This window comes from Mesoplodon densirostris, chromosome 19 (assembly GCF_025265405.1).
Source record: "Mesoplodon densirostris isolate mMesDen1 chromosome 19, mMesDen1 primary haplotype, whole genome shotgun sequence".
NCBI classification, from domain to species: Eukaryota; Metazoa; Chordata; class Mammalia; order Artiodactyla; family Ziphiidae; genus Mesoplodon; species Mesoplodon densirostris.
This window is the reverse complement of record NC_082679.1, coordinates 4,989,530-5,013,434: the sequence shown is the minus strand read 5'-3', so window position 1 is coordinate 5,013,434 and position 23,905 is coordinate 4,989,530. Positions and strand designations below refer to the sequence as shown.

Below are 23,905 nucleotides of genomic sequence, written 5' to 3'. Positions count from 1 at the left end.
CGCATTATGGAGTACGTTACCTAGCCTCTCATGGCCACCATCTGTGATTTTAGATTTGTTTTCTGGGTGGTGGCGATTTTCAAATTAAAAATGTAGTCTGTAATTCAAAGTATTTACTCAAATGATCTGTTTCTCAAGGGTGAATTGTGGCAGGTTATTCGTTTACCTGAAAATATTGTAATTAGGTTATTTCCCTATGTAAATATCATCATGTAGGCATGTGATAAAACATACGTTGTAGGTGTTATCAGTTATTTCCATAAAGATACCGAGGGTTGAAATGAAGTTTTTGCATAGCTGATAACCTAGTTTTAATTTCTTTAGGGTTTATATTAAAGAGAATGTATCTCCCTACAAAATGCCCTTAAAACATTGTAAAAATGATTAGTCTTTAGATGAAACTAATCTTAATTTCCTCTGAAGACTGTATACTTTACAGGCTTTCTCATCCACACGTAGCAGAACTTTCAGAAATAGAAACAAAGACCTAGGGACTTCCTTGGTGGCGGAGTGGTTAATACTCTGTGCTTCCAATGCAGGCGGCCTGGGTTCGATCCCTGCTCAGGGAACTAGATCCCACATATATGCTTCAACTAAGAGTTTGCATGCCACAACTAAGGAGCCTGCAAGCCGCAACTAAGGAGTTGCTGCAGCTAAAGATCTGGCACAACCAAATCAATCAATCAGTCAATCAATATTAGGGCTTCCCTGGTGGCACAGTGGTTAAGAATCCGCCTGCTGGTGGGTTCCCGCACGTCCGCCCGGCTCCCCCCTGATGTCAGCCTCGCGGTTCTATTTAAGGCCCCTCCCGGTCCCTACTCGGAGTACCCGAGCAGCTACCGCCAATTCCGGGTCCAGCCCGCCCGACATGCACTCCCGATTCCTTTCGGTTCTAAGTCCAATATGGCAACTCCCAAGGATCAGCTGATTCAGAATCTTCTCAAGGAAGAACATGTCCCCCAGAATAAGGTTACAGTGGTTGGTGTTGGTGCTGTTGGCATGGCCTGTGCCATCAGTATCTTGAAGGACTTGGCAGATGAAATTGCTCTTGTTGATGTCATAGAAGACAAACTGAAGGGAGAGATGATGGATCTCCAACATGGCAGCCTTTTCCTTAGAACACCAGAAATCGTCTCTGGCAAAGACTGTAATGTGACAGCAAACTCCAGGCTGGTTATTATCACAGCTGGGGCACGTCAGCAAGAGGGAGAAAGCCGTCTTAATTTGGTCCAGTGTAATGTGAACATCTTTAACTTCATCATTCCTAATATTGTAAACTACAGCCCAAACTGCAAGTTGCTTGTTGTTTCCAATCCAGTGGATACCTTGACCTCTGCGGCTTGGAAGATAAGCAGCTTTCCCCAAAACCGTGTTATTGGAAGCGGTTGCAATTTGGATTCGGCCCGGTTCCGTTACCTCATGGGGGAAAGGCTGGGGGTTCACCCATCAACCTGTCATGGGTGGATCCCTGGGGAGACTCTAGTGTGCCTGTATGGAGTGGGGGGAATGTTGCTGGTGTCTCCCCGAAGAATCTGCACCCCGAATTAGGCACTGATGCAGATAAGGAACAGTGGAAGGCAGTTCACAAACAGGTGGCTGGCAGTGCTTTTGAGGTGATCAGACTGAAAGGCTACACACACATCCTGGCCCATTGGACTATCTGTGGCAGATTTGGCAGAAAGTGTAATGAAGACTCTTAGGCGGGTACGTCTGGTTTCCACCACGATTAAGGGTTTCTGTGGAGTAAGAGAGGATGTCTTCCTTAGTGTCCTTGCATCTGGGGACAGAACGGAATCGCAGGTGTTGTGAAAGTGACTCTGACTCCTGAGGAACAGGCCTGTTTGAAGAAGAGTGCAGATACACTTTGGGGGATCCAGAAAGAGCTGCAGTTTTAAAGTCTAATATCATACCACTTCACTGTCTAGGCTACAACAGGATTTTAGTGGAAGGTTGTGCATATTGTCCTTTGTATCTGATCTGTGACTAAAGCAGTCATGTTAAGACAGCCTAGGAAAAACATCAGTTTCCTAACATTAGCAATAGGAATGGTTCATAAAACCCTGCAGCTGTATCCTGATGCTGCATGGCACGTATCTCGTGTGTTCCTAAATTGGTTCGTGTAAAATAGTTCTACTTCCTCAAGAGGTACCACTGACGATGTTGCAGATGCTGCAGTTGCCCTTCAAACCAGATGTGTATTTAACTCCGTGTTATATAACTTCTGGTTCCTTTAGCCAAGATGCCTAATCCAACTTTTTTTCTCCAATTAATCACATTCTGGGATTGATTATAAATCCAGTATTGTATGTCTTGTGCATAACTGTTCTAAAGAATCTTATTTTATGTACTATATGTATCAGAGTAGTATACATTGCCATGTAATGTAAAAAAGAAAAATCGACATAAATAATGCAACCAACTGTCTAAGTGTTATACCAACTAAAACAATAAATAAACCTTGAACAGTGGGGGAAAAAAAAAAAAAAAAAGAATCCACCTGCCCATGCAGGAGACACGGGTTTGATCCCTGGTCTGGGAAGATCCCACATGCCACGGAGCAGCTAAGCCCATGTGCCACAACTACTGAGCCTGCGCTCTAGAGCCTGCAAGACACAACTACTGAGCCTGTGCTCTAGAGCCCGTGAGCCACAACTACTGAGCCTGTGTGCCTAGAGCCTGTGCTCCACAACAAGAGAAGCCACTGCAATGAGAAGCCTGCACATCGCAACGAAGAGTAGCCCCGGCTTGCGTCAGCTAGAGAAAGCCCGTGTGCAGCCATGAAGATGCAGTGCGGCCAAAAATAAAGTAAGGTTTAATAAATAAATAAATATTAAAAGAAACAGAGCTAAAATATGTTACAATTTCAAAATAAAAAACGTTTGAATTATAATTAAATTATTTTTAGTTATGTTTGACTTAAGTGTACTATGATATAAAGAAGTTTTTCTCAAAGATATTTGAAAGAAATTATTAAGTGTAGAAGAGAAGTATTTTAAAGAATAATGCCTTCTCATCAAAGGAATACAACGTTTCTCTTTTTTCTTTCTCTTTTTATTGTATCTATATGAAATGCTGGATGCTAACTAAACTTACTGTCCTAATCTTTTCACAAGATACATTAAGTCAGAGAATTCTGTGGTACACCTTTACTGAATAGTGATGTATCTCAAGTATTTCTCTGTTATTCTCCGGGGGAAAGCAGGTTTTAAAAGGCAAAAAAGCAAAACAATTTAAAAAATTTGCTTAAAAAAGAATACTACAATTTATTGCTCTTTTTATAGCAACGGTTAGTGCCCTGAATTATCACATGCCTTAGTTCACCAGTCTCACACCTCAGGTCTAGTCCCTGATTGTCTGGAAATGAGCCGAGCAGTTGAGTTTGGCTTCCTGAGTGAGCAAGGAATAGAAACAGAATGTTCTGTAGAGTTTTCAGTGTGAAAAAGCCCATTCTACCCAGAGTTTTGTTAATTCTGTCATTCTAGTTTGTAATAGAAAGACAAGTCCAGCTCTTGTTTCCTGAATTGCTTTTATTAGTTCTAACTGCAGGAAATGTTCCAGGCTCCAGTCACCGCCCCACAGCTACCACTTGGAGACCCAAGTTTCCAGAGCTCTGAATTGCTTCAGCCTCACTAACGGGATTTTAGAGCAACCTGTTGTGGGGTGGAGTGGGGGAGCTTTTTATTTAAACCGTTCTTAAGAGGAAACGTCTTAGTTTTTGATGAAAGTGACTGCCCTGCTCGCTGCTCCCAGCCCCGCCCTCCGGCCATCCCAGCGTCTGGGCTTTCTCCTCGCCCCGCCTCTCGCACACAGCGCTCCGCCCAGGCCCCGCCCCGGAAGCCCCGCCTCTCCCCCGAATTACTAGTTACCTGCGGAACCGCAAACGGGGGCCGAGTTTTGAAGGTCACGGTACGAGGTAAGATGCGGAGGGAAGTTGCCCATCGCTAGTGAAGATCTATGCTTCGCTGCTCCTCGTACTGCAACGTACTGGCTTCGGAGTTACTATGAACCGTAAATCCCAGCATCCGGCCTCCTACCTAATAGATCCAGACGTCGCCGTTAGAGGGCGGGTATGTTTTCCTTTGGGTTTGAAATCGCTTTGAGGCTGGTCCCTGCCCTTCGCTTTACGGCCTTCAGTCCACGTAGACACGGTCTTAGCGCCGTTTTCCTGCTTCAGACTTACAGTGACCCGCCCCACCCCCAGGCCCACCCCGTAACGTCCTCTTCCGCGAGGTGGATTCGCGCCCCCAGCCTCGCCCTCTCGGCCCCTGGAGGGCAGCGCTGGCCGTCCCTCTCCCAAAGAGGCCGCGTCCTCTCCCCGGTCCTGGGGTTCTGCAGGGCCCGCCCCTCTCAGACCCCCTCCCTCCCTCCCAGCGCCTCTGCCCTCGCGTCTCCACAGGCCGGTCCTTCTGCTCCCCCGGCCTCCCGTTCGTAGTCAGCCCTCTCCTCACCCCGCGAAGGGGGAGGTGACCTGGGCCAGACGTGTGACACCCAGTGTTGTTTCTTCCCGAATTCCATCCGCTGGAAAATATCTCTTTTCCGGTAGGCGGGTATGTTATTCAGTCGCCATTTCTGGAAACACGTGGGCGATGGGAAGTAAGGAGTAGAGACGGAGCGACTGACAGAGAAGTAGGAGTAACGGAGACGTTGAAGGAACGGGGGAGAACCCATGGCACAGCAGCGTGGGAGGAGGGGCCCTGGATCACCCGTAGAAGGGAGGACAGTACAGTGGCGAGGCACTTCACGCAGAGAGTGGCCGGAGAGAACGGAGTTTGAACCTTGGCCTTCAGAGCCAAGTGGCTCTGGGAGAGCAAGAGAGGAACAACTAAGAACTAGAAGAGCAGAGGAAGAGAGAGCCGATGGGAAGTACAGCCACCTGGTGGTGCCACAGAGTGGGGCGGAAGGGACTGTGGCCGGGATGGAAACGCCGTAACCAGGGGATGAGAGAGGGGGCCGAGGTCGGGAAGAAAGATGCAGAAAGATACGGATATTTAGGACAGTCAGAAAGGTTGGGCGGAGAGAGCAACAGGAGGGGGAACAGGTCGCAGAGTGGGGCAGGGCAGGCGTGAGGGAGGAGACAGAGAGGAGGGCAGGCACAGTAGGAGAGCGGAGGGGAAGAAAAAGATGGACACAAAGAAATAGGGAGACAGATACACCGAATGAAATGTGAAGATGTAGTAGTGCAGGTACAAGGGAGAAACAGGGTCCAGACGGGTGGTGAGTTCTTTGGATGTGGACAGTTAAGTCGTGGTATAAATAATCACGATATATATTAAGTCGTGATTTCTGGCTTTAAAATCTAATAAATGTAAATTTTGTTTGACTTACATAGACAAGGATCAGAATCGAAAAACTGGCCATAAGGTTTGTGCATTTTGTAATTATTTGAATCATAAGATGATTTCCATATTCAGTTCCTAGTCAGCCACGGGGCAGTGACTTGACTCAGACACTTGTCCTTCACCCCCTTACAGTCCTTGTCAGGGGGTCGAGGACTGGGTAAGAAAAAACTGTCAGCACGTGGTACCTCTTTAAAGGAAGAGGCCCTTCGGGTGACCTTTTCGGAATTCATTTCCACCTGATTCTGTTCAGTCAATTCAGACCTTCTCTGAAATGTGTCCCCTCTGGGCCTCGGGGAGCCCACTTGTAACATAGAGAGACTACACCAGAAATTCTCAGTCTGAGCAACACTTAACCCCTGAATTCATTGGTGAAATTGGGTGTGTGTATGTGTGTGACAGTTCTTTTTCTTTGAGTATATATTTATTGCAAAGGTAATATCAAGCCCATGTGAGAATAGACAAAAAGAAGAAAATGGACATCATTTCTAATCCCACTCAAAAAAGATGGTATTAACCTTTTAGTATGTATCATTATAGTCTTATTTTATGGATAAAGTTTTTTTTTTTTTTTTTTTTTTTGTAGTACGCGGGCCTCTCACTGTTGTGTCCTCTCCCATTGCGGAGCACAGGCTCCAGATGCGCAGGCTCAGCGGTCATGGCTCACGGGCCCAGCCGCTCCGCAGCATGTGGGATCTTCCCGGACCGGGGCACGAACCCGTGTCCCCTGCATCGGCAGGCGGACTCTCAACCACTGCACCACCAGGGAAGCCCTGGATAAAGTTTTAATAAAAAGTATAAGTAGCACTTTTTATTTGGAGTATAGTTTCTTTACACTGCTGTACTGTCGGATTCTGATGTACAGCAAAGTGAATCAGCCATATGTATACATATCCCCTCTTTTTTGGATTTCCTTCCCATTTGGGTCACCACAGAGCATTGAGAACATACTGTATAGCCTTCCCTGTGCTATACAGTATGTTCTCATTAGTTATATATTTTATACATTGTAGTGTGTATATGTCAATCTGAATCTCCCATCATCCCTCCCCACCTCCCACCCCCACCCACCGTGTGTGGCAATTATTTTTGAAGAGAGTGTCTAGTTGTATTTAGAAATTTACATGGGTCACAGTCATCCCAGAATGTAAAAGTAAAACAAACCCTAGAAAGGACACAAGAACATAGGCTCAGAGTTAAAGTGACCATAGTGAGATGTATTTCTCTGCAGAAAGTTTAAATTTGAAGAGAGTTCAGTCAGTGCTGGCACTCATATCTCCGCCGGCTGTTATTTGTCTTTACGACAAAGTCCAGTCTCCTCACTGTGTCTGCACAGCCCTGTGTCATGCTCAGGGCCCTGCCAGTGTCTCCAGCCTCATCTTGGGAAGTGACCGTTTCCTCATGGTTCACTCTGCCCCGGACACATTCACCTTTTTTCTGTTCCCAAACCCCAACACGTTTTCTGTTCTCAGATCTTAGTTCCTGTTCTTACGGTTGGCCTTTAAGTCACCATGGCTCAGGCCCTTTGTCCTCCACATCTTACTTCAGAGATGTGTCCCCTTCCCCTTCCTCCGACACCCAGGTTTTATTGCCTCTGTATCAGTCACCCTCAACAGAAATGTACTTGTGTATTGATTATTTTTAGTCTTTCGTGCTTAACCTCCATTGAAGGACACAGGGTCACTGCAACACCTCACTCTGGGGACGTTTTCAAGGCTAGGATTATCGATTGGGCTGAGTACGCCTCAGGAAGTATCAAGGTGCCAGGGCAGGTAATGAGGATGGGTCTCACACTGGTTTTGGACATTTCCACTCTAATTGATCCTTACCTTATGTGTCTGTTTAGTAACTCAAGAGCAAAAAGATGTAGGGAGGCCTAAGAAGTCCTGCACAACTGGTGTCCTCAAGCAGTGGGTGACGTGTTCCCACGTTTAGTGAGCTGTGTCAGCGCTCTGCTTTGGCCCCCAGGTGTTCCAGGCTGTGCACATCAGGTGACCAGTCGCCACCTTGGACAGGAGCCTTGCCTTCCAGCAGTTCATCTGCTCAGAGTCCAGGATCGTGGTTTCACTGTGCTAAGGGTGGGCAGAAGTCTGGAGCCTAATGGGGCATGAAGGAGGCCTCCCTCAAAGAGCTAGAGTATCTTTTAATTACCTGTGAGTGGGTAGAACAGGAGTCAAGAAACTTGGGGACTGTCTGCTTTGAGTCTCCAGAAATGAACTCAAATGCCTTTGTAGCTGGACTTCATGACATTCCCAATTGTTGGTCAGTTTTCCCAGGATGGCCAACTTCTTGACCTTCATAATGAATGGCCAGTGGCCTTTGGGTGGCAGCTTGTGTGTATTCCTGTTGCAATGGCTTTGCTGAGAGGCCCTTGTGCCTTTTAGCCCTGTTTGCCCATAAGTGCGTGGAGCCTGTAGGGGTCTTCAGGAGGGATGTGGCAGCCAGTGTGGGCTTCAAGGTGAGCCAAGTGAATGGTGTGGGCACCTGGCCCTTGTGGGGTCAAGGCATCTGGAGAACTGTTTGAAAGGGATGTCTTTTTTTTTTTTTTTTTTTTGCCGTATGCGGGCCTCTCACTGTTGTGGCCTCTCCCGTTGCGGAGCACAGGCTCCGGACGCGCAGGCTCAGCGGCCATGGCTCACAGGCCCAGCTGCTCCGCGGCACGTGGGATCTTCCCGGACCGGGGCACAAACCCGTGTCCCCTGCATCGGCAGGCGGACTCTCAACCACTGCGCCACCAGGGAAGCCCTGAAAGGGGTGTCTTAATTGTGGTTGGAGCACCTTGAGGTGATATGTGTAGTTGTGGGCTTCATTACACAAACTGAATTGCCATAAAGTCCTAGCTCAGTTTCCCTGGGACATAGATGCTGAGACTGCGGATTGCATGCATTGGTTACATTGAATAACTCATGGTCACACCTGAGTAGGAATGAAGGCAGTGGGTTTAGAAAGACAAACGTTTTCCTCCTATGCTCTTAGAGATATGACCTGAGCTATGCGAACAGCACGCTCTGGGTACAGGTGGATGGACACCATGGTCCTGAGGGAATGGATCTATAGGGTGCCCCACAGAATCCACTCTATACATTGACTCATGTTGGGTCTTTTGAGAGTGGGAGAATCATCGTGCAACCCTTAAAGTGATACACAGAAAATTTTAGAGATCATTTTGTGGGTTACCTTTGGTATTTTTGAGCATTTTATTGTGTAACTGAAGACCATTTCAGATGCACTTTGAAGGATACAGTGGAGAATTTGGGCCATTTCATTGGGAGAGGTTGTGGTCTGACTGTGGCATGTGCATTATTGCATGTGTCTCTTTTAATTAGTAGGTTTTGGAGATGACAGTGTTTGGGCTGGAATCATTGTAAATGAAAATATGGTATCTTAGGTTTAGTGGGTCCTTGGGTGCCTTCATGTGTAATTTTTGTGATAATTATTACACAGTGTATATATCTGACAAATAATCACATTGTATATCTTATATGTACACCATGTTTATTCATCAATTATACATTAATAGAGCTTTTGGGAAAAAAAGAACGTGGTGGGTGTGCTGGGCTCACCTCCTCTAGGTGGTGCTCCACCCAGACTTCACATTGATCTGAGTAAGGCATCTTCATATATCCCCTTCATATAACAAGAGGGTTGCTTTCCAATAGTATGGATGGGGCCCAACATCAGTAATCCTTTAAGTGCCCCAGGATGCTCCAATCTGGATCCGTCACTGAGCATCAGGACTCTGGGTCCCCCCATTCCCGAGGGCTGAGATCTGGGCTGAGGCTGAGGGCTCTGCTCTGCGTGGGGATGGATCAGGGCTGGTCTGTGACCTGCAGGGGATCGTCGGGTCCAGCTGAGGTGCCTGCTGCTGCTGGGTACGTGAGGGCCTCGCCAGGAGGGGAGTGTGATCTGATGGAAAGTGTGGGCAAACTGACTTGTTGGTCTCTGTGTGGGAGTTACTGTCCTGATCCCTCCTGGGACAGTGGGCAGCAGAGGACTGTCTGTTCCACATGCTGAGGGCTTCCCTGTGTGTGTGGTGGTGACTCAGGAAGGGGGTGTGTTGATTCTAAGCATTAAACAGCATGTTTTCAGCTCTCAGGATAGACCTCTAAAGAGTCCAGTTGTCTAACAAAGAAGCCCTTAAGAGAAGGAAAAGAAAAGGAGTCAGGAATGGCTCTTTCTGAGGTAAAGTCATATTCTCAGTTGATTCTTCAGTCTTTCCTTTCTGAAGTGCCCTCAACTGGACTTGCTAATCTTGTCTCACTCTGAGGTATCCTTCCTGACACCTGTACATTCACCTTTATCTAGTGCCTTCCCTCAGTCCCTGTCATGTCCACTTAGATTTCATCTCCTCTGAGGTTCCAGTGGACATTGTCTCAGGCAGGGCTTCACACCTATGGATTGTGGATGGGGTCTCCGTGCTATTGGGCAGCAGGTATTGTTACAGGGCTTCGTCTGAATTCACTGTCCGCTCTTTGTAAATTCCGTGACCTATCCTGTTCATGGAATCATCTGAATATGCACAATATTTGGTAAATTCTGGAAAACTGAACAATAACAAGAAATTTGTTCTGATTTTTTTTATAATACACTAGAAGCTAAATGAGTGAGTCACTGACTTCAAAATCTGAATGATTGGAAAATGGAATGGGAAGTTCAGAAAGAGACATCGGTGATAGAAGGCATTTTATTCCATCATCGATTTTAAACTACGAAATCAAAAAAATTCTCTGGATTCTTCAAGTCACTTTCTTCCCCTCCATTTCTCAGGGGTTGTCTTTATACTCTGTTGATTGCCTTTTTCATGACAGAAAAGTTTTTCTGTTTTATGCAAGCAAGGTTCCTACTTTATTCTTTTGTTGGTAGATATCCAGTTTCCCAGCAGCATTTGTTACTGAGACTGTCCTTTTTCCCTTGTGTAGTCTTACCAGCCTTGTGAGTACGTTACATACATGCCAAGGATTATCTGTGAGCGTTCTGTTCTGTTCCTTTGCTTTATGTGTCTGTGTTCATGCCAGTACCACACCATCTTGATTAATTTGTATGTAATGCTTTGATACTCAAAAAGGGCCTTCTCCATCTCCTTCCTGTTTCAAGAGTATTTTGGCCATTTTGGGTCCTTTGAGATTCTCTTAGCATGTTTTTTACCATGTTTTTTTCTGTCACTGCAAATATTGCCATTGGAATTTTTTTTTTTTTTGCGGTATGCGGGCCTCTCACTGTTGTGGCCTCTCCCGTTGCGGAGCACAGGCTCCGGACGCGCAGGCTCAGCGGCCATGGCTCACGGGCCCAGCCGCTCCGCGGCATGTGGGATCCTCCCAGATCGGGGCACGAACCCGTGTCCCCTGCATCAGCAGGCGGACTCTCAACCACTGCGCCACCAGGGAAGCCCGCCATTGGAATTTTTTTTTTTTTCCTTTTTTTTTTTTGCGTTATGTGGGCCTCTCACTGTTGTGGCCTCTCCCATTGCGGAGCACAGGCTCCGGATGCGCAGGCCCAGCGGCCATGGCTCATGGGCCCAGCCGCTCCGCGGCATATGGGATCCTCCCAGACCGGGGCACGAACCCGTATCCCCTGCATCGGCAGGCGGACTCTCAACCACTGCGCCACCAGGGAGGCCCCCGCCATTGGAATTTTGACAGGGATTCTACTGTATCTATAGAACACTTTGGGACTGTGGTCATTTTAAGAATATTAAGTCTTCCAGTGCATGCATACACGATATCTTTCTATTTGTGTGTATCTCCTTGGATTACTTTTAACAAGTTTTATAGTTTTCAGTGTACAAGTGTTTTACCTCCTTGGCTAATTTATTCCTAAGTATGCTGTACTTTTTAATGCTGTAGTTAATTGGATTGTTTTCTTAATTTTTTTGACATTTTTCATTCCATATAGAAATTTGTCTGGTTTTTGCATGTTAATTTTTTTTATCCAACTTTTCTAAACATATTTTTTGACATAGTTGGGGTTTTTTTTCTTTTTAAAATTCTATTTATTTATTTATTTATTTTTGGCTGCGTTGGGTCTTCGTTGCTTTGCGCAGGCTTTCTCTAGTTGCGGCAAGCGGGGGCTACTCTTCCTTGCAGTGCTTGGGCTTCTCACAGTGATGGCTTCTCTTGTTATGGAGCATGGGCTCTAGAGTGCACAGGCTTCAGTAGTTGTGGCACATGGGCTCAGTAGTTGTGGCTTGCAGGGTCTAGAGCACAGGCTCAGTAGTTGTGGCGCATGGGCTTAGTTGCTCCGGGCATGTGGGAACTTCCCGGACCAGGAACCAGGGACCAGGACTCAAACCCGTGTCCCCTGTATTGGCAGGTGGATTCTTCACCACTGCGCCATCAGGGAAGTCCCAACATAGTTGTTTTCTTGTAGTATCTTTGTGGTTTGTCCGTATAAAACTTGTCACCCACAAAACAAGATAATTCTTTTTTAGTTTGAGTATCTTTGATTTCTTTTTCCATTTAACGGCTTTGGTAGGATTTTCAGTACTTTGTTGAATAGTAGAGAGTGTGCACACTTGCCTTCCTCCTGATGTGAGAGGAAAACCTTTTAGTCTTTGACTGTAGAGTATAATGTTAGCTGCGTTCTTTTCATATTTGGTGTTTATTATGTCGAGATAGTTTACTGTTTCTGGTTTGTTGAGGGTTTATATCTTGAAAGGTTGCTGCATTTTGTTAAGTGGGTTATTTCTGCATCAATTGAGATGATCATATGTGTTTTTTTCCTTTATTCTGTCAACGTGTTACATCACATTAATTGATTTTTCTGTGTTGAGTCACCTTGCATTATAGGAATAAAATGTACTTGGTGTTGATTTGAATACATTTTCATGTGCTGTTGAATTTGATTTTGTAGTATTTTGTTAAGGATTTTGCATCGGTATGTGTGGGTGATATTGGTTTTGTAGTTTTCTTTTCTTGCATCTTTTTCTGGCTTTGGTATCAGAGTTAAGCAGGCTCCATAGAAGGAATTTGCTAGTGTTCCCTCTGAGACTATTCAAGAAGATTTTAGCAGGATTAGAGGTAATTCTTCTGTACATGTTTGGTACAATTCAGTAGTGAGGCTGTCTTGTCCTGGGTTTTTCCTTGTTTGAGATTTTTGATTACTGCTTGAATCTCCCAGTTATAATTCTATTCAAAGTTTTTATTTTGTAATGATTAGCCCTGGTTAGGTTTGGCATTTGTAAGAATTTACCTGTGTCTAGATTATGTAATTTGTAGGCATTATTGTTCATAGTTCTCCCTTATCTTCCTTTAAAAAACATTTCTGTGATATCAGTTGCAGTCTGTTTCCTGCCTAGTTTTAAAACACCAACTCTTGGTTGGTTGATTTTTATTTTGTTTTCCTACATTCTGTTTCATTTATCTCTCATCTAATCTTTCTTCTCTGTTTCTTTCTAGTAACTTTTTGTTTAGTTTTTTCTTTTTCTCCTTCCTTGTAGTGAATATATTCCTGATTTGTGTTCTCTTCTCTTTTTTGTTGTAGATGTTTAGCAGTGTAGACTTCCCTTTTTGTACTACTTGACTGTATAATTTTTCATATGTTGTGTTGTTACTTTCATTTAGATATTTTAAAAGTTTCCTTGTCTTCTTTCAAGTATTGGTTTAAAAATGAATTGTTTAATTTCTACATTTTTGAAATTTTTCTGTTTTCCTTCTGCTGGCTTTTTGAAGTTTGGTTTCATTATGTTTGGAGAAGTACTTTTTATGATCTGAGCCTTCTTGAATTTGCTAAGATTTGCTTTGTGGCCTAACACGTGGTCTGTGATGGAGAATGTTTCATGTGTGCTTGAGAAGCATGTGTTTTCTGCTTTTGTTGGATGGGGTGATCTCTGTGGTCTTGTGAGTCTATAGTGTTGTTCACGTGCTCTGTTTCCTGTTGGTCTTCTCTTTGCTTCCATTGGTACTTAACACTGGGGTATTGAGGGGAACTCTGTTAGGTGTTTAAATATTTATAATTGTTATATCTTGGAGAGTTACCCTTTTTTATGCTAATATAATGTCCTTTCTGTCTTATGTCAATTTTTCTCTTTAATTCATTTTGTCTGATATTATGCAGTCATCCCTGCTATCTTTGGGATGTAATATCTTTTTCCATCCTTTCACTTTTAGCTTTTCTGTGTCCTTAGATTTGTGAATGTTAACAGTGTTAACTCTCTGACATGCTGTTTCTGTGTCTTGCTCTTGCTCTCTCTTTGCCTCCTGTTACTTCCTCTAGTGGTCCCTGCTCAGCCACACCGTACAGTGGTGAAAGTCAGGAGCCCTGGCCAGCCCCCTTCACTGCACTGTAATGTCAGTGGGAATGCATTGAGGATTTCCCTTTTTTTTTCCTCAAATTTTATTTAAGTATAGTTGATTTACAATGTTATGTTAATTTCTGCTGTATAGCAAAGTGACTCAGTTATACATATATATTCTTTTTCATATTCTTTTCCATTATGTTTTATCACAGGGTATTGAATTTAGTTCACTGTGCTCTACAGTAGGACCTTGTAGTTTCTCCATCCTATATATACTAGTTTGCATCTGCTGATCCCAAACTTGCAATCCTCCCCCCACCACAGTCCTGCAACCACAAGTCTGTTCTCTGTGAGTCTATTTCTGTTTCGTAAATATGTTCATTTATGTCATATTTTAGATTCCACATATAAGTGATAACATGGTATTTGTCTTTTTACTTACTTCACTTAGTATGATAATCTCTAAGTCCATCCATGTTGCTGCAAATGACATTCTTTCATTCTTTTTTATGACTGAGTAATATTCCATTGTATATATATATACCACATTTTCTTTTTTTTTTACTTTATGCATTTTTTATTAGTTTCTGCTTTATAACAAAGTAAATCAGTTATACATATACATCTGTTCCCATATCCCTTCCCTCTTGCATCACCCTCCCTATCCCACTCCTCCAGGCGGTCACAAAGCACCGAGCTGATCTCCCTGTGCTATGTGGTTGCTTCCCACTATCTATCTACCTTACGTTTGGTAGTGTATATATGTCCATGCCTCTCTCTCGCTTTGTCACAGCTTACCCTTCCCCCTCCCCGTATCCTCAAGTCCATTCTCAAGTAGGTCTGTGTCTTTATTCCTGTTTTACCCCTAGGTTCTTCATGACATATTTTTCCCCTTAAATTCCATATATATGTGTTAGCATACGGTATTTGTCTTTCTCTTTCTGACTTACTTCACTCTGTATGACAGACTCTAGGTCTATCCACCTCATTACAAATAGCTCAATTTCGTTTCTTTTTATGGCTGAGTAATATTCCATTGTATATATGTGCCACATCTTCTGTATCCATTTATTTGTCAGTGGACATTTAGGTTGTTTCCATGTCTTGAATTTTGTTACTAATGATCATATGAACATAGGGGATCATGTCATGTATCTTTTTGAATTATAGTTTTGTCTGGATGTATGCCCAGGTGTGGAATTGCTGGAACATATAGCAACTCCATTTTTAATTTATCGAGGAACATCCACACTGGTTTCCATAATGGCTGCATCAATTTATATTCCCATCAACAGTGTAAGAGCGTTAACTTCTCTCCAGATGTTTCCTTCTGATCATCATGTTTGGCGAAATGTTCTTTCTTAATTGCAATATTTTTTTTCCTTTTTTTTAATGGTTTTTAATTTTCCAGTAAGTTTTCAACTTTACTATTGTGATAGTTTTTTTCTTAACCTGTTAAATTAATGTATAATAGTAATAACTTTTCTAATTTTGAATCAGTATTTTTTTATATATAAATTTATTTATTTTATTTATTTATTTTTGGCTGCATTGGGTCTTCGTTGCTGCGCGTGGGCTTTCTCTAGTCGCGGCGAGCGGGGGCTACTCTTCGTTGCTGTGCGTGGGCTTCTCATCGTGGTGGCTTCTCTTGGTGTGGAGCATGGGCTCTAGGCGTGAGGGCTTCAGTAGTGTGGCATGCGGGCTCAGTAGTTGTGGCTCGTGGGCTCTAGAGCACAGGCTCAGTAGTTGTGGTGCACTGGCCTAGTTGCTCCACAGCATGTGGGATCTTCCCGGACCAGGGCTCGAACCCATGTCCCTTGCATTGACAGGCGGATTCTTAGCCACTGCACCACCAGGGAAGCCCCTGAATCAGTGTTTTATTAGTGGAATACACAAATAAACTCTTTCACACTTGGTGAAATGTGTTTTTCTTTCAGGGTCAGTTGACATTGAATGATGTGGTCATCGAATTCTCTCAGGAGGAGTGGGAATGCCTGGACCCTGGTCAGAGGGCCTTGTACAGGGACGTGATGTTGGAGACCTACAGGAACCTGATCTCTGTGGGTGAGGATAGCTTCCCTCCAAATGTTGGGAGAGTATCTTTGCATTTACCCTTATTTGCCTTTTGGAATCCCATGCCTTGCTTAACTGAACTCAATGCCTTGATGTCTCAGGCCTCAGGAGTTTAAATGTGCCATTTCTTTAGATGGTCTGCCCACTTCATGATACACCAGGAGTTTTTTCCAGTGCTTAAATATTTAAAACACCCAACTGGAAGCTTTTTTTTTTCTCTTTTTTTTTGCAGTATGCGGGCCTCTCACTGTTGTGGCCTCCCCCGTTGTGGAGCACAGGCTCCGGATGCGCAAGCTCTGCGGCATGTGGGCTCCTCCCGGACTGGGGCACGAACCCGTGTCCCCTGCATTGGCAGGCGGACCCTCAACCACTGCGCCACGAGGGAAGCCCCCAACTGGAAACTTTTAAAATAAAGGGGTCTCGGGCCTCCCTGGTGGCGCAGTGGTTGAGAGTCCGCCTGCCGATGCAGGGGACGCGGGTTCGTGCCCCGATCCCGGAGGATCCCACATGCCGCGGAGCGGCTGGGCCCGCGAGCCATGGCCGCGGGGCCTGTGTGTCCGGAGCCTGTGCTCCGCAACGGGAGAGGCCACAGCAGTGAGAGGCCCGCGTACAGCAAAAAAAAAAAATAAAATAAAATAAAATAAAATAAAGGGGTCTCTTGCTCTCTCATCTCTCCTTTTAGATTTGATTCTCTTGAATGCTCAGTTTTCAGTCCATATAGATCAGAGCTGATGCCTCCAGATTCCAGTCCCTGGGCCTTTCTGGATTACACCCCCATCTGATGTTTTATAGAAGATCTAATTATAAGATGGGAAAACACTGCTTGCTGTTTCATTCCATCTGGCACCTCAGAACCTGCATGGAGCTTTCTCAAGCCCCGTCTGCTTGTTTAGATCCATCGGCCATTTCTTCTGTTCTGACTTTGCCACACCCATCAGGGATGTGTGTAATAGGGAGGTACATTAGATCTTCTGTTATTGTAATTTAGGGAAACTCTAAAGACGGTGGACAGAGAGATCCTTGTTTTAATCCCCAGTCCTACATGGGGAGAAGATATGAATCTTTCCGGCTTTATCTTGGACTCTATGGGTTGAGCTCATGATTCCATGTCAAGGACCCATAATATCTGAATCCCGTATCTTATATTTTTTTCCTTTCTTATTGCTGTACTTAGTCAGGAAATATATATTCTTTCTGATTTAATATTCTCCTAAGTTTGCATGATTTTGCCTTTGAAAGTTGCTTTTGAAAGACATGCTTCTAGGGAGTGAAATTTTATCTCATTTCTTTCCTTGATAATGTACCTGTAGTTAATGGACAACTTCTGGTGGATACTGTGGAATGGGTTTGCTGTGTAACAGAAAATTTCTGATGGAGAATACTTTCCCTCATATGTTGTAAGACCCTGATAAGTCTTTGCAGTTCTTCTTTTGGTTTTGAGGAATATCACCAAAACATGTCTCAAAGGCACTGTGACAATGTTGTTCACATGTAATAATTACCATCGTTTGAGCCTCAAGCAATGGTATAGGAATTTCTCCTAGGGATAACATTGTCCAAGTTCACATTCTCAGGTCAGACTGTTGACTCAGCTGTCATGCCATGTTTTTTGTCCCGTTTGTGCCATTGTTCATTAGTCACAGCTAATTTTGAAGCGTCTTAAAGAGACAGTTTATGGAGTGATACTTTATCAATGGTGAGCTGTCATTTTTTTGTTTACAGCACTGCTGCTTTCATTTTGTACATTTCTATGGGTAACAAGTGGTCTTGATTTTATTAATTTTATCATCAGGTCTATGTATTAGATGTTACTTTTAGTGTTTTTGTTTTCTATTTTCCATGTGAGTGTTTGATTGGGGAAGAGCCCCCTCATGGTGGAATTTCTGTTGTATAGAAATACATTGATTTTTGCATGTTGATTAAAGGTCTGGTAATTATTTCTAGCAGGGTTTTTTGTTTTTTGTTTTTTTCCAGAATCTTCAGGATTTCTACAAATTAGATCATGTTGGTTTTAAACAGATAATTTTGTTTCCTTTTTAGATTTGGATACCTTTTATCTCTTTTTTTGCCTACTTGTTCTTGTCCCTACTAGGATTTCCAGGCATAAGTTTTTAGAATTAAGAGCAAGTATTCTTGTCCTCTTTCTGATCTTAGAGGGAATGCTTTCAGTCTTTCACCATTGAGCATAATGTTAGCTGTGTGCTGTCAATACATGTCCTTTATTGTGTTGAGGTGGCTTTTTAAAACTTTTTTGGTTTATTGAGTATTTTTATCATGAAAGGCTGTTGACTCTTTTCAGATGCTTGGCCAGCATCGATTGAGACCATCATGTAGGGTTTTTTTTTATATTCTCTTTTTTGTATACATTTATTTATTTTATTTATTTATTTTTGGCTGTGTGGGTCTTCATTGGTGTGTGCGGGCTTTCTCTAGTTGCGGTGAGCAGGGGCTACTTTTCATTGCGGTGCGTGGGCTTCTCATTGCGGTGGCTTCTCTTGTTGCGGATCACGGGCTCTAGGCATGTGAGCTTCAGTAGTTGTGGCACTCAGGCTCAGTAGTTGTGGCTTGCGAGCTCTAGAGCGCAGGCTCTGTAGTTGTGGTGCACAGGCTTAGTTGCTCCATGGCACGTGGGATCTTCCTGGACCAAGGATCAAACCCATGTCCCCTGCATTGGCAGGCGGAGCCTTAACCACTCTGGCACCAGAGAAGTCCTTTTTTCATTCTCTTAATGTATTGTTTTACACTGAATGTTTTCATATGTTGAAGCGTCCTGATATTTCAAGAATGTACTCTCTTTTTTTATGATATATAATCCTTTTAATTTGGTGTTAAGTTTAGCTTACTATTGTTGTATTGATGCTTTTTGCATCATTATTCATTATAGAGATTTTAATCTGTGTTTTTTTTTAATGTCTGTCTGGCACTGGTATTAGAGTAATTCTCGTGTCATAGAGTTTGCACCTGTTTCTTTCTCTGTATTTCTTTGGGGGCAGAGTTTAAGGAAGATTATTTTTAATTGTTTGGAAATGTTGTCTAGAATTCTGCAGTGAATGTATTTGGCCTTTCTTGTTGAATGGTTGTTTTTTTTTTTTTTTGCGGTATGCGGGCCTCTCACTGTTGTGGCCTCTCCCGTTGCGGAGCACAGGCTCCGGACGCGCAGGCTCAGTGGCCATGGCTCATGGGCCCAGCCGCTCCGCGGCATGTGGGATCCTCCCAGACCGGGGCACGAACCCGTGTCCCCTGCGTCGGCAGGCGGACTCTCAACCACTGCGCCACCAGGGAAGCCCTTTGAATGGTTTTTGATTAGTGATTCCATCTTTTTTCCAGTTACTGGTTCATACAGATTTTAATTTCTTCTTTGGTTTGCGTTGATAGGTTGTTTTTCTAAGAATTTATTTACTTCTTCTAGTTTATTCAATACTTAGGAATAGAATTGTCTTAATATTTTGTTCTAATTTTCTTGATTGTTGTCGAATCAGTTGTAATGTCCTCTCTTTCATTTCTGATTTCAGTAATTTGAGTCTTTACTCTTTTTGGTAGTTATTCTAGATGTAGGTAAGAACCAAGTTGTGAGCTTGTGATTTTATGTAGTTTTTATTCTCTATTTCATTGATTTGTAATCTAATGCTTTTTACATCTGCTAGTTTTGGCATATTTTCTACTTCTAAATCATTTATTTTTTAAGTTTCTTGAAATTTATTTACTTGGTAAACCACTACCTTTTTTGTCTACTTATTTGTATTTTCCCTTTCCCAATTTTTTTTTCTTTTCCCGATTTATTGAAATTTAATTAATATATATCAGTTTAAGGTGTACAGGGTAATGATTTGATCCAGTTATATTGCAAAATAATTACCTTGGTAGGTCACTTAATACATTCATCTGTGACATAATTACAGTTTTTTATGTGTGGTGAGAACATTTAAGGTCTACCATCTTACCAACTTTCAGGCATATAGTATAGTATTGATAATTATCATTACCATGCTGTACATTAAATATGTAGAAATCTTTCAACTTAAAACCTTTGGTAACCACTGTGCTACTCTATGTGGCTCTTAGTTTGGCCCTTTTTTTTTTTGATATGTTTTACACATAAGTGAGATTATTGAGTATTATTTTTTCTCTGTGGATTATTTTACTGAGTCTATACCCTTGTTGTCCATCTGTATTATTAAAAATAGTAGGAATTTTTTCTTCTTTATGGGTAAATGATATTACATTCTGTATATCTCACAGGGTTTTTCCCCATTCGTCTGTTGGACACTTAGGTTGTTTTGATGCCTGGGCTATTGTGATTACTGCTCTGATGAATGTGGGAGTGCAGGTATCTTCTAAGACAGTGATTTCATTTTTTTCGATATATTGCCAACACTGTAACTGCTGCATTATATGATAGTTTTGTTCTTTTTAAAATATGTTGAGGAACTTTTATAGTTTTCGATTTCTTTATATCTGTATGTTTGTGTATAGCATAAACTCATTCATCTGTTTTTGATGGCCTTCTTCTGGCTTTTCCTTCAAGTTTCAGCTAAGAACATTATTGTACATCTTATGGAATATTATGTATGCTCTTTGTGAATATATGCATGGAAATGGGACTTACGGAATATTCAATTTATGCCTTACATAGGAAACAATGTGATAGATGTAAACCTGCTTTGTTTCTGTAATGCTTCATTTTCTCCCTTTTTGAATGTCTTTGGTTTCTGTTCCATACCTATACTATAATTCCCACTGTTAAAATTGTAGCAGTATTATGTTACTTGCTAGGCCAGCTTCTTTTCTTTTAACTTCAGTATTTTCAGTTGCCTCATTACTCACACTGTAAAAATGATCCCCGTTCATCCATTGAACAGCTTTCTCAGGACACAACCTAAATCATTATGTGCAGTTATGATGACTCAGAAACCATTTCAAGTAGGGATGAGTGAATAATGTTTTTAGTTCCATGGGTCACTTCTTCTTGCATCTCCCCGGAAGTTTTTTCTCTAAACTCCTGGTATTTGTGTGTTTAATGTTAATTGCTATGTTCTTTGTGGTCATGGTGGAAAAACACTTTTTTTGAGAGCTCATATAAGTTTTTCCAATTTGAATGTTTTGTCATAGTGTGTTTCAAATTAGGCTAACCTAAACTTTTTTTTTTCTGTACAGCAGGTTCTTATTACTTATATATTTTATACGTATTAGTGTATATATGTCAATCCCAATCCCCTAGGCTACCCTAAACTTAATTTGAATTACGTGTTATCACTTTCTTTAGTAAGTAATCCTATTTAGTGTTTCTAAAAATTTGAACATCATGGTTGCACAGTTTCATAACTGATTGTTTATAAGTATTACTTTTGGTATGATATCATGTATTTAACATGAAACATTTACTCATGCATTGTAATGAGTAGGTCATGTATGTTTCTTTATGTCTTGTAGATATCTTTCATATACATGTGATCAAGAAATTACAACTAAAGTCAAACACCGATAGAGGTGGAATATTCCACACATTGATGTTGGGAAGACATGAAACCCAGGGAATCAAACATTTTTACCTCCCGGAAATTCAGGAAAATATGTATGACCATGGTTTTCAGTGGAGAGATGATGGAAGAAGTTACAAAAATATCCCTGTATCCTGTCACCAAGATGTCACTGGTAGAAGTCCACATAGTGGAAGGGATGCAAAAAACAAGCCTATTGGAAATAGACTTGTGTTAAGCCTTCAGGATGAGCTGCATATGTTTAAAAGTAAACAGAAAATTGATGAATTTAATAAAGCTGTTAAGAGTATCAGCATTAGTTCCTCATTTTCACCACTTCAAGGAATTTCTCCTCCTGTCCAAAACAACATTTCTAATAGATATGGGAGTGATTTTATGCATCCTTCAATACTGACACAAGACCAGAACCCACACAGGGGAGTACCTTACAAGTGTAATGAGTGTGGCAAAACCTTTCATCAGGTCTCAAATCTCAGGATTCATCAGAGAATCCATATAGGAAAGAAATTGCATAAATGTGATGTATGTGACAAGGTCTTCTGCCAAAATTCAAACCTTATAATTCATCAAAGAGTTCATACTGGAGAGAAACCTTACAAGTGTAATGAGTGTGGAAAGGTCTTTGATAAGAAAGGAAGTCTTGCAGTTCACCAGAGAATTCATACTGGAGAGAAGCCTTACAAATGCAATGAGTGTGGCAGAACCTTTTCTATAGGCTCATACCTCAAAAGACATCAGATAACACACATTCAAGAGAAATTATATAAATGTGATATATGTGGCAAAGTCTATCGTCAGAATCTATCCCTTCAACGTCATCAGGGAATTCATACTGGAGAGAAAACTTACAAATGTAGTTTTTGTGGGAAAACCTTTCTTTGTGGCACAGACCTCAGGAAACATGAGATAATCCATCCAGGAGCAAAAGCATATAAATGTGATGTATGTGACAAAGTCTATGGTCAAAATTCATACCTTAAATGTCACCAGAGAATTCATACTGGAGAGAAACCTTACAAATGTAATTTGTGTGGGAAAACCTTTTTTTTTAAAACAAGCCTCAGGAAACATGGGATAATCCATACAGGAGCAAAACCATATAAATGTGATGTATGTGGCAAAGTCTTTAATCAAAAATCAGTCCTTGTGAATCATCAGAGAATTCATACTGGAGAGAAACCTCACAAATGTAATGAGTGTGGCAAGTTCTTTCGTGAAAAGCAAACCCTTAGAAGGCATCAACAAGTTCATACTGGAGAGAAACCTTACAAATGTAATGAGTGTGGCAAGGCTTTTAGTATGAAAGGAAACCTTGCAGCTCATCAGAGAATTCATACTGAAGAAAAACCTTACAAATGTAACAGCTGTGGCAAAGTCTTTCGTGAGAAGCCATCTCTTAGAAGGCATCAACGAATTCATACTGGAGAGAAACCTTACAAATGTAATGAGTGTGGCAGAGCCTTTCGTGAGAAGCCAGCCCTTAGAAGGCATCAACGAATTCATACTGGAGAGAAACCTTACAAATGTAACAGCTGTGGCAGAGCCTTTCATGAGAAGCCAGCCCTTAAAAGGCATCAACGAATTCATACTGGAGAGAAACCTTACAAATGTAATGAGTGTGGCAGAGCCTTTAGTCAAAGTTCAACCCTATGAAGTCATCGGAGATTACATACTCGTGAGCAGTCTTACAGGTATAATGAGCGTGGCAAATTCTTCAGTGTGCTTTCAAGCCTAAGTTAATACCATCAGGTAATCTATATTGGTGAGAGACTTTAATAATGTTTTGATGTGACAAGACTTTTAGCAGGTGTCCCCATCTTAGGCTTTATTAGAAAACTCATTATGGATAGAAACCAGATAAATGTAATTGTCGTGTCCTGTCCTTTAAACATGGAATTTATTCACCGAAGAATTCATTCTGGAGATTATCTCACATATGTTATGAATGGGAGAGAAAACTTTACTCGGGGCTCACATCTCACTAATCATAAGACAGTCCATACTGAACAGAGCATTACAGCTGTTCTCCACCTTGGGACTGTTCTATTTTTGTTAAACGCTCCTTAATACCTGCTCCCCATTCTTGAATATGCAGTATATGAATGTAGTTTTTCTTGTTCTTTCATGTGTCTAAATAAATCTCATGGTATGCACTTTGATATTTATTTATTTATTTATTTATTTATTTATTTATTTATTTATTTATTGGCTCTGTTGGGTCTTGGTTGCTGTGAGGGCTTTCTCTAGTTGTGGCAAGCAGGGGCTACTCTTCGTTGCCGTGTGTGGGCTTCTCATTGCGGTGGCTTTTCATCGCAGAGCACAGGCTCTAGGCGCTTGGGCTTCAGTAGTTGTGGCACGCAGGCTCAGTAGTTGTGGCTCAAGACCTCTAGAACACAGGCTCAGTAGTTGTGGTGCTCGGGCTTAGTTGCTCTGTGGCATGTGGACCAGGGCTTGAACCCCTGTCCCCTGCATTGGCAGGCAGATTCTTAACCACTGCGCCACCAGGGAAGCCCCCTGCACCTTGATTTAGATGAAGAGAAAATAGGAATGTAGTAAGTGTATGCAAAATACTAAAAATTTAAAAATCATGCAGTTTCACATTTGTCCTTTACATATATCATGACATGCACCTTGATTTACATGATGGGAAAATAGCAATGTAGTAAACACATGCAAAATATTAGAAAATTTAAACATTATACAATGTTTTTGTCCTTTTTGAGCTCAGTGCTTTTTTTTTTTTTTGGCCTGCATGCAGTCTACAT

General features: G+C 42.2%; 1 protein-coding gene and 1 pseudogene across 1 annotated transcript; both read left to right on the top strand.

Moving 5' to 3' along the window:
* Window positions 1-865: 865 nt before the first annotated feature.
* Window positions 866-2,111, top strand: LOC132480834 (L-lactate dehydrogenase A chain-like; annotated as a pseudogene).
* A 3,045-nt stretch (window positions 2,112-5,156) lies between these two features.
* On the top strand, window positions 5,157-22,793 carry LOC132480698 (zinc finger protein 320-like). Its single transcript, XM_060085082.1, has 5 exons — window positions 5,157-5,214; window positions 7,721-7,794; window positions 15,507-15,633; window positions 21,463-21,873; window positions 22,210-22,793. The coding sequence occupies exons 1-5, from the start codon at window positions 5,157-5,159 to the stop codon at window positions 22,791-22,793; spliced, it is 1,254 nt and encodes a 417-aa protein (XP_059941065.1).
* The last annotated feature ends 1,112 nt before the right edge of the window (window positions 22,794-23,905 follow it).

What these genes read in the sequence shown, in the direction of transcription:
- LOC132480698 (XM_060085082.1), top strand. Translation starts at nt 5,157, where the DNA reads ATGAAATGTGAAGATGTAGTAGTGCAGGTACAAGGGAGAAACAGGGTC. An exon ending in CAGCCAGTGTGGGCTTCAAG is followed by an intron (nt 7,795 to 15,506) that starts GTGAGCCAAGTG and finishes TTTTTCTTTCAG; the next exon opens with GGTCAGTTGACATTGAATGA. An exon ending in AGGCTCATACCTCAAAAGAC is followed by an intron (nt 21,874 to 22,209) that starts ATCAGATAACAC and finishes GCCTCAGGAAAC; the next exon opens with ATGGGATAATCCATACAGGA.